Source organism: Mandrillus leucophaeus, unplaced genomic scaffold, assembly GCF_000951045.1.
Source record: "Mandrillus leucophaeus isolate KB7577 unplaced genomic scaffold, Mleu.le_1.0 Scaffold100, whole genome shotgun sequence".
Classification (NCBI taxonomy): domain Eukaryota; kingdom Metazoa; phylum Chordata; class Mammalia; order Primates; family Cercopithecidae; genus Mandrillus; species Mandrillus leucophaeus.
Genome location: NW_012098099.1, coordinates 80,335 through 95,101, shown reverse-complemented (window position 1 = coordinate 95,101; position 14,767 = coordinate 80,335). Strand labels below are relative to the sequence as shown.

Below are 14,767 nucleotides of genomic sequence, written 5' to 3'. Positions count from 1 at the left end.
AGAGACTGGATTTCTCTATGTTGCCCAGGCTGGTCTCCAACGGTTGGGCTCAAGCGATCATCCTGTCTCAGCCTCCCAAAATGTGTCTTACCTTTTTAATTGTGCGACAGACAAGTAAAAAGGGTTAAGAACAACTGATACTCTTGGAAAAAAGAAATATACCTTTCAATGCTAATCGAGCATTTACAAAAGTTAGTTATATATTAGTAGAGGAAGAAACTCCAAAACGTTGAAATACTATAGGCTAAATTCTCTAAAATAGAATAAAACTAGAAATTAATATAAAAATGGAAACAACAAAGTCTCTTAACTATCTGAAAAATTTACATATGCTAAAAAACCTTGGATTACAGAAAAATCAAACTTTAAGACAGGGGTGTCCAGTCTTTTGGTTTCCCTGGACCACATTGGAAGAAGAATAGTTGTCTTGGACCACTCATAAAATACAGTAACACTGATGATAGCTGATTGATAGACTAAAAACAAAAAAAAAAATGCAAAAAAAAAAAAAAAAATCTCATAATATTTTAAGAAAGCATGAATTTGTGTTGGGCTGCATTCAGAGCCATCCTGGGTTGCATGCAGCCCATGGGCTACGAGTTGGACAAGCTTGCTTTAGAACATCTAGGTTCACAAAGAGTGATAAGTATAAAAATCCATGGGCTCACCCTGTGCTTAGGAGAAAATCACAACCTTAAATATACTACTAAATAAGAAAAGGAAAGCAAATTAATTAAGCATTCTACAGAAAAATTAGACAAAAGCAGCAAAATAAACCAAGGAAATAAAAATGAATTATAATACATAAATAGAATTTATGAAGAAATCTGTGATCTGGTCTTGGGTTTATTCACACATATATACAATATAAATTAATCTAGTTTGACTTCATATGAAAAGAGAGTATAAAGAAATTGAATGACTGAGTGTGGTGGCTCATGCCTGTAATCCCCGCATTTTGGGAGGCCGAGGCAGGATCACTCGAGCCAGGATCACTTAAGCCCAGGAGTTTTAGACCAGCTTGAGCAACACAGTTAGAACTTGTCTCTACAAATTAAAACAAATAAATAAAAACAACAACAAATTAGCTAGTCATTGGGGTGTGAGCATGTGGTCTGTACTACTCGTGAAGCTGAGGCGAGAGGATTACTTGAGCCCGGGAAGTCGAGACTGCCGTGAGCTGATGGCACCACTGCATTCCAGCCTGGTTGACAGAATGAGACCCTATCTCCAAAACAAAAAACCAGCCCTAGTATTTTCTTTGATAAATTATTGCATATCTTTTAGAAACCCATACTTGTAATGTTCTTTAAACTATTCCGGAACATAAGAATAGTGCAGTAGAAGCTTTCTTACTCAGTCTCCTCTTGAAGAGTCTTATTAGATTAATTGATGCTCTTCATTCCCTCTGTAAAGAAAAACTGACTTGATAAAATGGCAAGCTGAATGCTTATAGCTAGTAGGCTATCATTTTCTAGTAAGACTATGTATTTATCCCACCAGTTGAAGAGTATGCTGAACAGGAGGTGGTTGTTAGTTTTCAATTTTTATGCTAACTTTTTATTATTATAATTACATAGTTTAATTAAGCATAGATACAGTGCTTTACAAAAACTTTAAGACATTGCTGTCTAATTAGGGGTGGACAAGTAATTGTGTAAGTTAGAAAAGTCATAAAAATCTAAGATGTGGCATTAGATTGCTTTGAAAGTGTTTTTAATTTCTAGATTTATTTAAAGAAATCAAAACTAAAAATCTGTGATGATGTGTTATGCGTGTGGTTTGTTCAAGAGAGCTAATACAGAATTCCATTCGGGGAATCCTCTGTTCAAAGAGAAAGCCTTGGCCTTTGTCAGAAGATGGGAAAACAAATGTACATTTATAAACTTTCAGTTAAAATAAAATGTTTAAATTATGTATCTGTGTATCTTTTTTTTTTAACGATTCCTTCTAACCTTTTTATAAATGAGTCATTCTAACCCCCCCCCCTTTTTAAAAAAACTTAACCAGCCAACTCTCTTGGTCCTGATTGTATTGGAAACTAGGGCTTGTATTAAAGATAGTTAACATCTGTTTAGTTTATATACAATATCAACATTATTCTAAGAGTTTCACTTGAATTTTCTCAGTTAAGCTTCATAACAACTCTATGTCTCCTCTTTATAGTTGAGAAAACTGAACCTTAGAGAGGTGAAGAATTTGTCCAGGGTCATGTAACTAGCAAGTGGCAAAACTGAGATTTAAACACTGCTAGGTGTTACCTTAGGATCTAAACTTTTAACCATTACTCCAAACTACAGGCTGGGTGCGGTGGCTCACGCCTGTAATCACAGAACTTTGGGAGGCCGGGACAGGTGGATCACTTGAGCCCAGGAGTTCAAGACGAGACTGGGCAATATGGCAAAACCCTGTCTATACTAAAAACAAAAATTAGCCGGGTGTCGTAGCACACACCTGTAATCCCAGCTCCTTGGGAGGCTGAGGCACGAGAATTGCTTGAACCTGGGAGGCAGAGGTTGCAGTGAGCCAAGATAGCACCACTCCACTCCAGCCTGGATGACAGAGTGAGAATTGGTCTCAAAAAATAAATAAATAAACTAAATAGGAAATAAAACTACCTGGAATCTTTTCTTTTATAAAATCAATATGACTCACATATCAGTACTTGACAAAGACAGCATGAAAGTTTTTATAAGATATTAGGCTGGGCACGGTGGCTCACGCCTGTAATCCCAGCACTTTGGGAGGCCGAGGTGGGAGGGTCTCTTGAGGCCAGGAGCCCAAAATCAAGCCTGGCCAACATGGTGAACCCCCCTGCCCCGTATCTACTAAAAATATAAAAATTAGGCTGGGCGTGGTGGCTCATGCCTGTAATCCCAACACTTTGGGAGGCTGAGGTGGGTGGATCACTTGAGGTCAGGAGTTCGAGACCAGCCTGGCCAGCATGGCAAAACCCTATCTCTACTAAAATTACAAAAACTAACTGGGCGTGGTGGTACGCGCCTGTAGTCCCAGCTCCTCAGGAGGCTGAAGCATGATAATTGCTTGAACCCAGAAGGCAGAGGTTGCAGTGAGCTGAGATTGCTCCACTGAGCTCCAGCCTGGGTGAAAGAGAGACTCTGTCTCAAAAAAAAAGGAAAAATTTTATGAGATATTAATCCAAGAATTCTAAGGGAGGTATTAACAAATAGTATCCAGCTTTTTATCAAAAAGTTAACTTGCAGAAAATGATGGGAGGTAAGATGATATAGAGGGTCAAGAAAGGTATCTCCCATAAAGTGACATTTGAGCAGAGATCCGAATGAAGAAATGGCAAAGTAATAAAGACTCTGAGGCATGAGTGTATTTGTTTTTTTTTTAGGAATATGTTTTCAGTGAACCATATGCGAGGGAAAGCTTGGTTTATCCATTTTATAGCATACTGTACAGTTACTAAAACGGAAATAGTTGGTCAGGCACGGTAGCTCACGCCTGTAATCCCAACACTGTGGGAGGCCAAGGCGGGTGGGTCACTTGAGGTCAAGTTCAGGACCAGCCTTGCCAACATGGTGAATCCCTGTCTCTACTAAAAATACAAAAAATTAGCTGGGCTCAGTGGTGTACGCCTGTAATCCCAGCTACTTGGGAGACTGAGGCAGGAGCCAGAGGTTGCAGTGAGCCGAGATTGTGCGACTGCACTCCAACCTGGGTGACAGAGTGAGACTATGTCTCAAAAAAGAAAAAAAAAAAAAAAAGGAAATAGTTGATTTGGAGATAAAGAAATGGAAAAGCAGCATGAATAGTTACAGAAGGCTATATTGAGATTGATGTCATTTAGGTAACACGAAAGACTCAAATTGTTATCTGAACATGGACTTTCAAGAAGAGTAGGGAGGAGAAATTTTTATTTTCTAGTTTATATATTTCAGCATGTTTTTGTTTTGTTAAGACATTTATAGTTTTATAAAGAGATTCTCTGGGCACAGTGGCTCACATCTGTAATCTCAGCACTTTGGAAGGCCAAGGCAGGTGGATCACTAGAGCTCGAGAGTTTGAGACCAGCCTGGGCAACGTGACCAAACCCTGTCTCTACAAAAAATACAAAAATCAGCTGGGTGTGGTAGCACACACCTATAGCCCAAGCTATTGGGAGACTGCGGTACAAGGATCACTTGAACCCAGGGAGGTCGAGGCTATAGTGAACTGTGATTTCACCACTGCCCTTTAATCTGGGCAACAGAGCAAGAGCTCAAAAAACAGAAACAAAACAAAAAATAAAAACATGCTTCAATTTTGATTTCGTAGCATTAATTTCTTTTTAAACACGAGGAAATGAAGTTTCTGATAAATCTGAGTATAATGAGGCAACGGAGTATACTGAAAAGTGTGTGGCCTTTAAAATCTTACAGACTTGGGTTCTAATGCCAGTTCAGCTACTTCCTTCTCTTATGGTTTAGGGTAAATCCCATATGCTTGAAGTTTATTTCTTCAAAAGTAAAAGAGGATTAATAACATGCTTAGGATTGTAAGAATTAAATGTAAATAAGTTTTCAGTACATATTTCTTCCCTCACCTTATTTGCAGTAATGCTAGGTTGTTTCTCTAATCTGTAGGCTCAGGAATGGTGAGACCTAGTGTCAGTATTGTACAAATACATGTAAAACTGATCAAGAGTGATAACACTAATCAGGATTCACTTTAAATGGCTTTACACCATGGTGATTGAGTTATTTTATTTATAATTTGCTTTGTTCCAGAAAGTATTTCAGGCAGATTACAAATATTTTATAATAGAAGTAGCATAGATTAAAAAGTGATGGAGGGAGGCCGGGCACAGTGGCTCATACCTGTAATCCCAGCACTTTGGGCGGCCGAGGCGGACAGGTCACGAGGTCAGGAGACCGAGACTATCCTGGCTAACACGGTAAAACCTCATCTTTACCAAAATTTAAAAAAAAAAAAAAAGACCGGGCATGGTGGTGGGTACCTGTAGTCCCAGCTACTCAGGAGGCTGAGGCAGGAGAATGGTGTGAACCCAGGAGGCGGAGCTTGCAGTGAGCCAAGATGGCAACAGTGCACTCCAGCCTGGGCGACAGAGCGAGACTCTGTCTCAAAAATAAATAAGTAAATAAAAAAACAATTAGCTGATTGTGGTGGCACACACCTGTAATCCCAGGTACTTGGGAGGCTGAGGCGGGAGAACTGCTTGAACTTGGGAGGTGGAGGTTGCAGTGAGTGGAGATTGTGCCACTGCACCCCAGCCTGGGCGACAGAATAAGACTCCATCTCTGCCGAGCCTAGTCTCAGTTTGCAAGTCGTCAACAACAACAAAAAAAGTGATGGAGGGCAAGATGACTCACACCAGTAATCCCAGCACTTTGGGAGGCTGAGGCCGGTGGTTTACTTGAAGTCAGGAGTTTGAGACCAGCCTGGCTAACATGGTGAAACCCCATCTCTACAAAAATGCAAAATTAGCGGGGCGTGGTAGCTAGCACCTGTAATCCCAGCTTCTAGGGAGGCTGAGGCAGGAGAATCGCTTGAACCTGGAAGGCGGAGGTTGCATTGAGCCAAGATCGTGCCACTGCACTCCAGCCTGGGCAACAGAGTGAGACTCTGTCTCAAAAAACAAAACAAAAAGTGATGGAGGAAGAGAATGGAAAACAAACATTGGGACAAAATGGGATGAATGAAGGCAGAAATCTCTGTGTAACCATACATATACACATATGTGTATGTGTGTGTGTATATATATGTATATTTAATTTTTTTAAACATGAGGATCACATTAAGCCTTATAGCAGTGAGCTAAAGAGCCTTTATATCATACAATGTACATTGCTTATGAGATAAAAACGATTATAATCAGTGAAGAAATTGAAAGTAGATTAGAATTAAATGAATCTTTTCTCTGACTCTCTGCCACCTCATGCAGTACACACAAAGCCTCAGGCCTAGGTGGTTCACACAGGTGAAATTTTTTAAACTTTAAAGGAATAGATTTTGGTTGTACCAGATGATAGGTAAAGAAGGAAACTTCCCATATTGAAAAAAATGAAGCATGTATGCCTTCATAAACCAATACCATAAAATATTCTGTAGAGTTTTGCTTCTCAAACTTTTTGGTCTCAGAACTTCTTACGCTCAAATTATTAAAGATCCCAAGAGTTTTTGTATCTACTGAGATTTACCATATTAGAAATTAAAGATATTTATGAATTCATTTTAACACAATATTTTAACATGTTTTAAAGTCTATAAAATCTATAGTTTCTAAAATAAAAGTTGTTGGAATGAGTGGCAGATCTATCTGGTTTAATAGACATGACACTTGGATCCTCATATGTGTGATGTGCTGTTTTCAATAGCCTTTTTGGATAACGGTGCATGTTCTTAGAAACCACAAAAATTAGATGATTGGTAGTTTTTTACAGGTTGTAATGTGTAATCTGAAATCATATGAAGGAATATTTTATACTGTACTATATTGAAATCCATTGTTCTGTCTTGCACTTTGAATGGATCTTTTATCTGTGATGATTTTGTGACATTATGCATTGGTCATTTGAAAAATGCTGCTTCACTGAATTGAACAGATCTTCCACATGTAACATTTTATATTATATAATTTGTACCACCACTGATCTCATCAGAAAAGCTTTTCAGTACTGTGAAGCTGTTAAGCTCACGGTGGAGGATGTAAGTTTTCTAATCTAATTTCTCCAGAAAGTTCAAATTGTATAATTGACAATAAATACTGTTGTTGTCCTTCAAGTGACAAGCTGACTTTGTTCCTATTTGAGAAAATGTCTGGAAAATACCCAAGTATGAATGACTGCAGTGTGTTAGTTGTCTTTGTCGGTAAAAATAGAGGTCCATGAAAAAAGCAGCTACCTCAGTTTGTAAGTCTAATCATTGCACAGGCACGTCTTCTCAAGATAACTATCATATTTTATTGTACAGTAGAAGCGCTTATGAGTATTTCTCATTTCATTGCAGAGAATATTAAAAAGATACATACTCAAGTGTCAGAATTAAATGCCATTAACAATTTGTACTGCTTCAACAAGTACATTCTTTTTTTGAGACAGAGTCTCGTTCTATCACCCAGGCTGGAGTGCAGTTGTATAATCTCAGCTCACTGCAACTTCCGCCTCCCGGGTTCAAGCAATTCTTGTGCCTCAGCCTCCTGAGTAGCTGGAACTACAGGTGCACCACCACACCCGGCTAATTTTTGTATTTTTAGTAGAGACAGGGTTTTGCCATGTTGGCCAGGTTGGTGTCGAACTTACGACTTCAGGTAATCTGCCGACCTTGGCCTCCCAAGTGCTGGAATTACAGGCATGAGCCACTGCGCCTTGCCTAACAAGTACGTTCTTATTTGAAACTGGCTTTTCTCCCCACCCTGAAATTTGCATGATAATGAAGAGTACATCCTGTTAATATAGTTTGTTGCCACTGAGTTGAATCATTTTAAGGTGCTGGTGGTTTTACCACTGTTTTTGAACCATTAGTGCAAATCAACACATGGAAAAAGTCAAATAATGGCTTAGTAATAACTTCGACCTGCCAGACCTTAAAGTGTCTAGGGGACACTCAGTGGTCCTTGGACCCCACTTGTGAAAACTGTTGCTGTGTGTCAGTCTTACGTACGAATACTGATGTACAACATCTAACTTAACAAATAGAAAATACAGCATTACACTGAAATAATGGTACTTTTATTAGGCTCGGATGGTTTTCTTCCTTTGAATATAATGATGAATATGTATTAGGAAATCTGGTGATATAATTCACGTTAGTAGCCCTGGAGAAAATGCAGATGATGGTGGTTACAGAAGTTCTAAAAAATCAAAACTGATAAAACTAAAGCACTCTTAGAATGTAAAAGCCACAAAAATTAAAATCCATAGTAGAGAAGAATAAATGAATACTTCCTTAACAGGAAATATGTGTGAATTTGTATGTATATATGTGAGTATATTTCTGTTATGTATTTTTCAAACCCAAAGGCATAATTCCTCCCAGGGCTGACCAATGAATGTGCTCCCATTAAAATCAGAAAGTGAAGTTACCCAATGTTGTGTACTGGCATTATCATTTTAACATTGTTTAGGAATTGCCACATAATATAACATACCACAGTGATAAAGATACATTTGAAAAAATATAGATGATTCCAACATGGGTTATATGATTTATATACCTGGAATACCTCAAAGAAACACCTGCTAAAACTGGTAGGAACCCTGCAATCTCAGATGGCTTCCTATTATTAAGTTTTTGTTTGCAGCCAGGAATGATGACTCACACCTGTAATCCTAGCACTTTGGGAGGCTGAGATGGGAGGATTGCTGGAGTCCAGGAGGTCAAGGTTGCACTGAGCCTGGTTTGCACCCCTGCACTCCAGCCTGGGTGACAGAGTGAGACTTTGTCTCAGAAAAAATAAAGAAAAAAAAAGAATGTAAAATTTCAAACCTTTCCTGTCATAAAGCTTTTCTTTCTTTTCTTTTTCTTTTCCTCTCCTTTCTCCTTTCTCCTTTCCCCTTTTCCATCCTTCCTTCCTCCTTCCCTCCCTCCCTCCCTCCCTCCTTTCCTTCCTTTCAACAGAGCCTTGCTCTGTTGCCAGGCTGGAGTGCAATGGCGCAGTCTCGGCTCACTGCAACCTCCGCCTCCCAGGTTCAAGCGGTTCTCCTGCCTCAGCCTCCTGAGTAACTGGGACTACAGGTGCACGCCACCACACCCAGCTAATTTTTGTATTTTTGGTAGAGACAGGGTTTCACCATGTTGGCCAGGATGGCCTTGATATCTTGACCTTGTAATCTGCCCACCTCAGCCTCCCAAAGTGCTGGGATTACAGGCATGAGCCACTGTGCCCAACCTTTCTTTCTTTTTTTCTTTTTTAGACAAAGTTTTGCTCTCTGTCACCCAGGCTAAAGAAGTGCAGTGGCCTGATCTCAGCTCACTGCAACCTCCACCTTCCAGGTTCAAGTGATTCTCCTGCCTCAGCCTCCCAAGTAGCTGGGATTACAGTTGTGCGCCACCATGCCCAGCTAAGTTTTGTGTTTTTAGTAGAGATGGGGTTTCCCATCTTGCCAAGCCTAGTCTCAAACTCCTGGGCTCAAGCAATCCACCCGCCTCGGCCTTCCAAAGTGCTGTGATTAAAGGCGTGAGCCACCATGCCTGGCCAAGCTTTTCCAATTAATTGCTTAGAAAATATAATGGGCTTGGGCTGGGTGCGGTGGGTGGCTCACGCCTGTAATCCCAGCACTTTGGGAGGCCGAGGTGGGTGGATCACTAGGTCAGGAGATCGAGACCATCCTGACTAACATGGTGAAACCCCGTGTCTACTAAAAATACAAGAAAATTAGTCGGGTGTGGTGGCGGGCACCTGTAGTCCCAGGTACTTGGGAGGCTGAGGCAGGAGAATGGTGTGAACCCAGGAGGCGGAGCTCACAGTGAGCCGAGATGGTGCCACTGCACTCCAGCCTGGGCGACAGAGCGAGACTCCATCTCAAAAAAAAAAAAAGGAAAGAAAGAAAGAAAATACAATGGGCTAAAAACATGTTTAAGGCTGGGCTCAGTGGCTTATGCCTGTAATCCCAATACTTTGATAGACTGAGGCAGGAGGATCACTTGAGGCTAGGAGTTTGAGACCAGCCTGGGTCTCAAATTAGATGGATATAGTGGCATATGCCTGTAGTCTCAGCTATTTGGTAAGCTGAGGCAGGAGGATCATTCGAGACCAGGAGGTTGAGGCTGCAGGGAGCTATGATTGCGCCACTGAACTCCAGCCTGGGGTAGCAGCGGAACCCTGTGTCTATTTTTTTAAAAAAACTGTTTAAAAAACAAAAAGCCCATAAAGGAAACACACAAGATCTCACTGGAAATAAATAAATAAATAAATAAATAAATAAATAAATAAATGGAAAGAAATAGAAGCATTGAATTTTTCTAAAATAGAAATATTAAGCATTGTAAAGGCAGTAGTTGGTTCTAAATCTATAAATTCAGAGTGGTGGTTGAATCCTAGCAGGATTCTCTTCTGGAGTGCTACAGTATTGATTATAGTTCATGTGTAATAAAATTTTGAGGAGAATAAGTGAAGAAGTGGATAGGAGATTTGTTCTATCAGACTTTCAAGAAATATTAATAGCACAATACGGTATTGACACCAGAGCAGATTGATCAAATCATGATAGATTCCCAAAGTAGACCTCAGATAATTGGAGATTTAGCATATACCTTAGTGTATGATGCATCTCAGTAGTAAATGGTCTTGGAGTAGCTGACTGGTCACCAGGCACAGATTTTGTAAGTGAAGTTATCAGTTGCTGTCATGTCTACCTCTCTAGTTTCTAGGAACTTTCCTTGCATCGGTATGTATATTCCATCGTGTGTGCTGCTTTTGATTAGATAACTTTGGTACTGAGATATCTTTCAACATCACGTATGGTAAAATAATTGAAATTCTTTAAGGGTAATGAAACTTATTTATTATAAGACTATTAATGGGCCAGATGCTAGCTCATTTAATTTTGTAGCTTCAAAATAAAATTAATCTTAAGTTTCCAAAAGAGGAGCAGATTCCTAAGCAATATAATTTGACCAGTGTCAGACAGGATTTAAATCTAAAGCTTGCTTCTGAAGTCTGTCTTCATTATACTTAGGCAAAGTACCTTCTTAGAACTGTATTGTGGACTGGGCGCAGTGGCCCATGCCTGTAATCCCAACACTTTAGGAGGCTGAGGTGGGAGGATCACTTGAAGTCAGGAGTTCAAGACCAGCCGGGGCAACATAGCAAAAACCTGTCTACAGACAGACAAACCCACCGCAGTATTATGTAGACCCCGGTTATGCTTCCAGCTAAGCCTCCCTGAGTCCTGTATTCTACCTACACTGATTTACATAGTGTTCCTCCCAAATGTCTATACTTTGCTATTTCCATGCCTTTGCCTGTGTTCTCTCTTCTGGTAACATAATTCATCTTATTCCCTTTCCCACCTGTCTATGGTTTTTTTTTGGTTTTTTTTTTTTTTTTGAGACAGAGTCTTGCTCTGTCGCCCAGGCTGGAGTGCAGTGGCGCGATCTCGGCTCTCTGCAAGCTCTGCCTCCCGGGTTCAAGCCATTCTCCTGCCTCAGCCTCCCAAGTAGCTGGGACTACAGGCGCCCACCACCACGCCTGGCTAATTTTTTGTATTTTTAGTAGAGACGGGGTTTCACCGTGTTAGCCAGGATGGTCTCGATCTCCTGACCTCGTGATCCACCCGACTTGGCCTCCTAAAGTGCTGGGATTACAGGTGTGAGCCACTGCGCCTGGCTCTATGGTTTATTTATCCTTGGAATTATAACCAAAATTCTTCACTCTTTCCCTAACTTGAGTAAGTTTTCTTATATTTCTGCATGTTGAAAGTATCTTTGCCTTCCTGTATTCCAGTATGCTTTATACCTCTATTATAGTGCACATCAGTCTGCCTGGGGTCGATTGTGTTTACATGGTTACTCTAGAAAAGTATACAAAAATAAGAAATGGAAAAGAGACCTGTAAACAACTAAAATAGAAAGCAGGATGAAACAAATGTCAAACCAGTAGCATGCAAGGAGTAATTCTGAGTAGCACTGGGGAATACAGAAGACTTTTGTTAATTAGATTACTTTTGATCTGAATCTTGAGAAGTGGAAAGAATTCAGCTATATAGAATTTAGGGAGAAGGAACATTAGCATAGACATGAAGGAGGGCCTGTGGGGAGAGATGCATTGGGAAATGAGACTAGGAAGGCAGATTGGGACCAGATCTAGAGAGCCCATGCTATAGGAGTTGGGCTTTCTTTCCAAGGGAGTAGGGTTGAGGAGGTTGTGAAAATTGGACTTTCAGACAAAAGAGAGTAGAACTGTACAAAGAATAAGTTCTTAGTATCTTTAAAGCTTGGGTTTATAAAAATGTTAAATATATTGAGACAAAAAAGTACATTTCAGTGACATATGGCTTTAGACATGTGAAAGGTCTCCTATAAATATGTTTCTGAGTTATTCTAAAGCTCAGCTAAAAGAATGTCTGGCAACTTGAGCCATTACTTCTTTATATACATTTATACATGCGTTTGTATTTACGTATGTTTGGAATATTTTTACTTTCAATCAGTGATACATTAACATTTTCTTTTTACATATGCAGATTAGCTGACAATTTTATATATAATAAACATTTATCCTTGAAATTTGGCATACAAAAAATAAGTAGATTTAATCAAATTTTCATCTACATATTACTAAATCAGTTAGTTTTTAAATGTTTAGTAGCTGGAGTTGCCTATTTGTTTATAGCATTTTTTCTACAAATTACCATAACAAGGATTTACTAGTTAATACTAAAATAATGAGGGTTTTCAAGATACAGGTAAACGAGAGTAAAGCAGTTAAAATTTCTTTATGACTTAAGATCAGCAGCACTACTCAAATTGAAGAACTTTAATGTTTCAGGAGTATTATGTTTAGTGTCCTTCCATTGATGGCAGTTAGCAGTAGTCTACACTACAGTTACCTTCTTGAGGTCATATAGGAATCTGTTTCTGCTATTATTGTAGACTGCCTTATATTCATGGGAAGGAGGAGTGACAGGTACCAAAAAACCATAGAGGGACATATATTAAACTCTAGTTCCTTAATTTATTGGCATACATTTTTTATGTTGGTTTTAAGGTATAAGTCACATATTTTGAGTATCATGTTTTAAGATTTCATTTTGCAAATATGAAAGTCCTCTAAGAATTGGAATGCTTGGATTGTTAAAAGTATCTACTGAAAATAAATTAATTTCTTAAATAATTAAATTGGGATGACTAAAATATTTAACGAGGGCCGGGTGTGGTGGCTTATGCCTATAATCCCAGCACTTTGGGAGGCCTAGGCAGGTGGATCACTTGAGGCCAGGAGTTCGAGACCAGCCTGGCCAACATGGGGAAATCCTGTCTCTACTAAAAATACAAAAACTAGCTGGGCCGTGCTGGCGCATGCCTATAATCCCAGCTACTCAGGAGGCTGAGGCAGGAGAATCACTTGAACCCAGGAGGTAGAGATTGCAGTGAGCTGAGATTGTGCCACTGTACTCCAGCCTCGGTGACAGAGTGAGACTCTGTCTCAAAATAAATAAATAAATAAATAAAATAACAAAATTTTTTATAGACCAAGGCTTCAATTTTTATGTATTTAAAAATGAGTTGATGTTTTGTATAACAGTTGTATGTATTCTTTATGTAGTTTATAGTGATATACTTTCTTTTGTGTGTTGCTTAGCCGAATATGTGGGAGTCCATGTCCTGCAGTGTGGCCTGATGTAATCAAACTACCGTATTTCAACACCATGAAACCAAAGAAGCAATATCGTCGAAAGTTAAGAGAAGAATTTGTTTTGTAAGAAGGGGATGTATAAACATCCTTATTGCATGAATGTTTTACTTTTAATTCTAGTGAATTATAAATGTTAGTCTATTCTCTAGTGATCTGAGGTAAACCTATAATTCTTCTAGGGCATTTAATTTTGAGTTCTGTTTGCCACATGCAGATTACCATTTTACCATTATTATGCAATCAGTGATTTGAGGTTGTGTGTTTGATATGGTACTTACACAAAATAACTTGACTAAGATGATTTAAATGTTACTGGGACAGCTTTCAAGTTACTTAAGCTCAGGTTTTCATTTTGCTTTAGAAAAAACTATACTGTTCAGTTCTTAATTTGTGTAATAGCAGCAAATTGCCCATGGAGTAACAATATATACTATTGTTTAGAAAGTGATTGCAAAAATTATGTAAAAATAATGAAATATTTATTCTAAGGAAAATTCTGGATTTATTAAAGTATTATGCACATATTAAAAAATGTTAGTATTTAAAATTATTTTTACTTTATCTTAGTTTTAGTTTTACAATTTAATAAAAAATAAGCTCCTAAAGAAACATAAGCTTGTATCTAAAGAACACATCTGACTTTTGTAATCCTCTCATGCTAGTATTCCTGCAGCTGCGCTAGACTTATTTGATTACATGCTCGCCTTGGATCCTAGTAAGCGCTGCACTGCTGAACAGGCTCTTCAGTGCGAGTTCCTCCGAGATGTGGAACCCTCAAAAATGCCTCCACCAGAGTAAGTGACTTTTTTTATATCAGCTTCCACATACACAGTTTTAATAACATTTATGTATAATGATAAGATAGTTCATGCCTGGTTATGAGAAAAGAAATATAATAAAGAAAAGATAAAACAGCAGTAATACACATAATTTGCACATCTAGGATATAGATGCTTGCTTAATGTTTAGAACTAGCAAAAACAGCTGCCTTCTAGCTAATTTTAGGCTTGATTGACCTCAAGATTTAGTAACATATTTCAACTTTAAGAAAATATTACTGCTGCCGGGCGCAGTGGCTCACGCCTGTAATCTCAGCACTTTGGGAGGCCAAGGCGGGCGGATCACGAGCTCAGGAGTTTGAGACTAGCCTGGCCAACATGGCAAAACCCCGTCTCTGCTAAAAATACAAAAATTAGCCGGGCGTGGTGGCAGTTGCCTGTAATCCCAGCTTACTTGGGAAGCTGAGGCAGGAGAATCGCTTGAACCCGGGAGGCGGAGGTTGCAGTGAGCCGAGATCGTGCCATTGCACTCCAGCCTGGGTGACAAGAGCAAGACTCCATCTCAAAAAAAAAAAAAAAGAAAATATTACTGCTGTTGCTATTCTAATACTACATCTACTAAATACTTAACACTGCTACTGGTGCTGCTATAGCTATAATTTTG

At 39.1% G+C, this 14,767-nt stretch overlaps 1 protein-coding gene across 1 annotated transcript in view; it reads left to right on the top strand.

The window, feature by feature from the left end:
* The window catches only part of CDK13 (cyclin-dependent kinase 13), a gene marked incomplete at its 5' end in the record, with an annotated part of 143,426 nt that overhangs the window by 111,017 nt on the left and 17,642 nt on the right, over positions 1 to 14,767 (top strand). The window contains 2 exons of the mRNA XM_011973170.1: positions 13,271 to 13,387; positions 13,987 to 14,118. Of these exons, the coding sequence (XP_011828560.1) occupies positions 13,271 to 13,387; positions 13,987 to 14,118 (249 nt within the window). The remainder of the gene's footprint in view (positions 1 to 13,270; positions 13,388 to 13,986; positions 14,119 to 14,767) is intronic.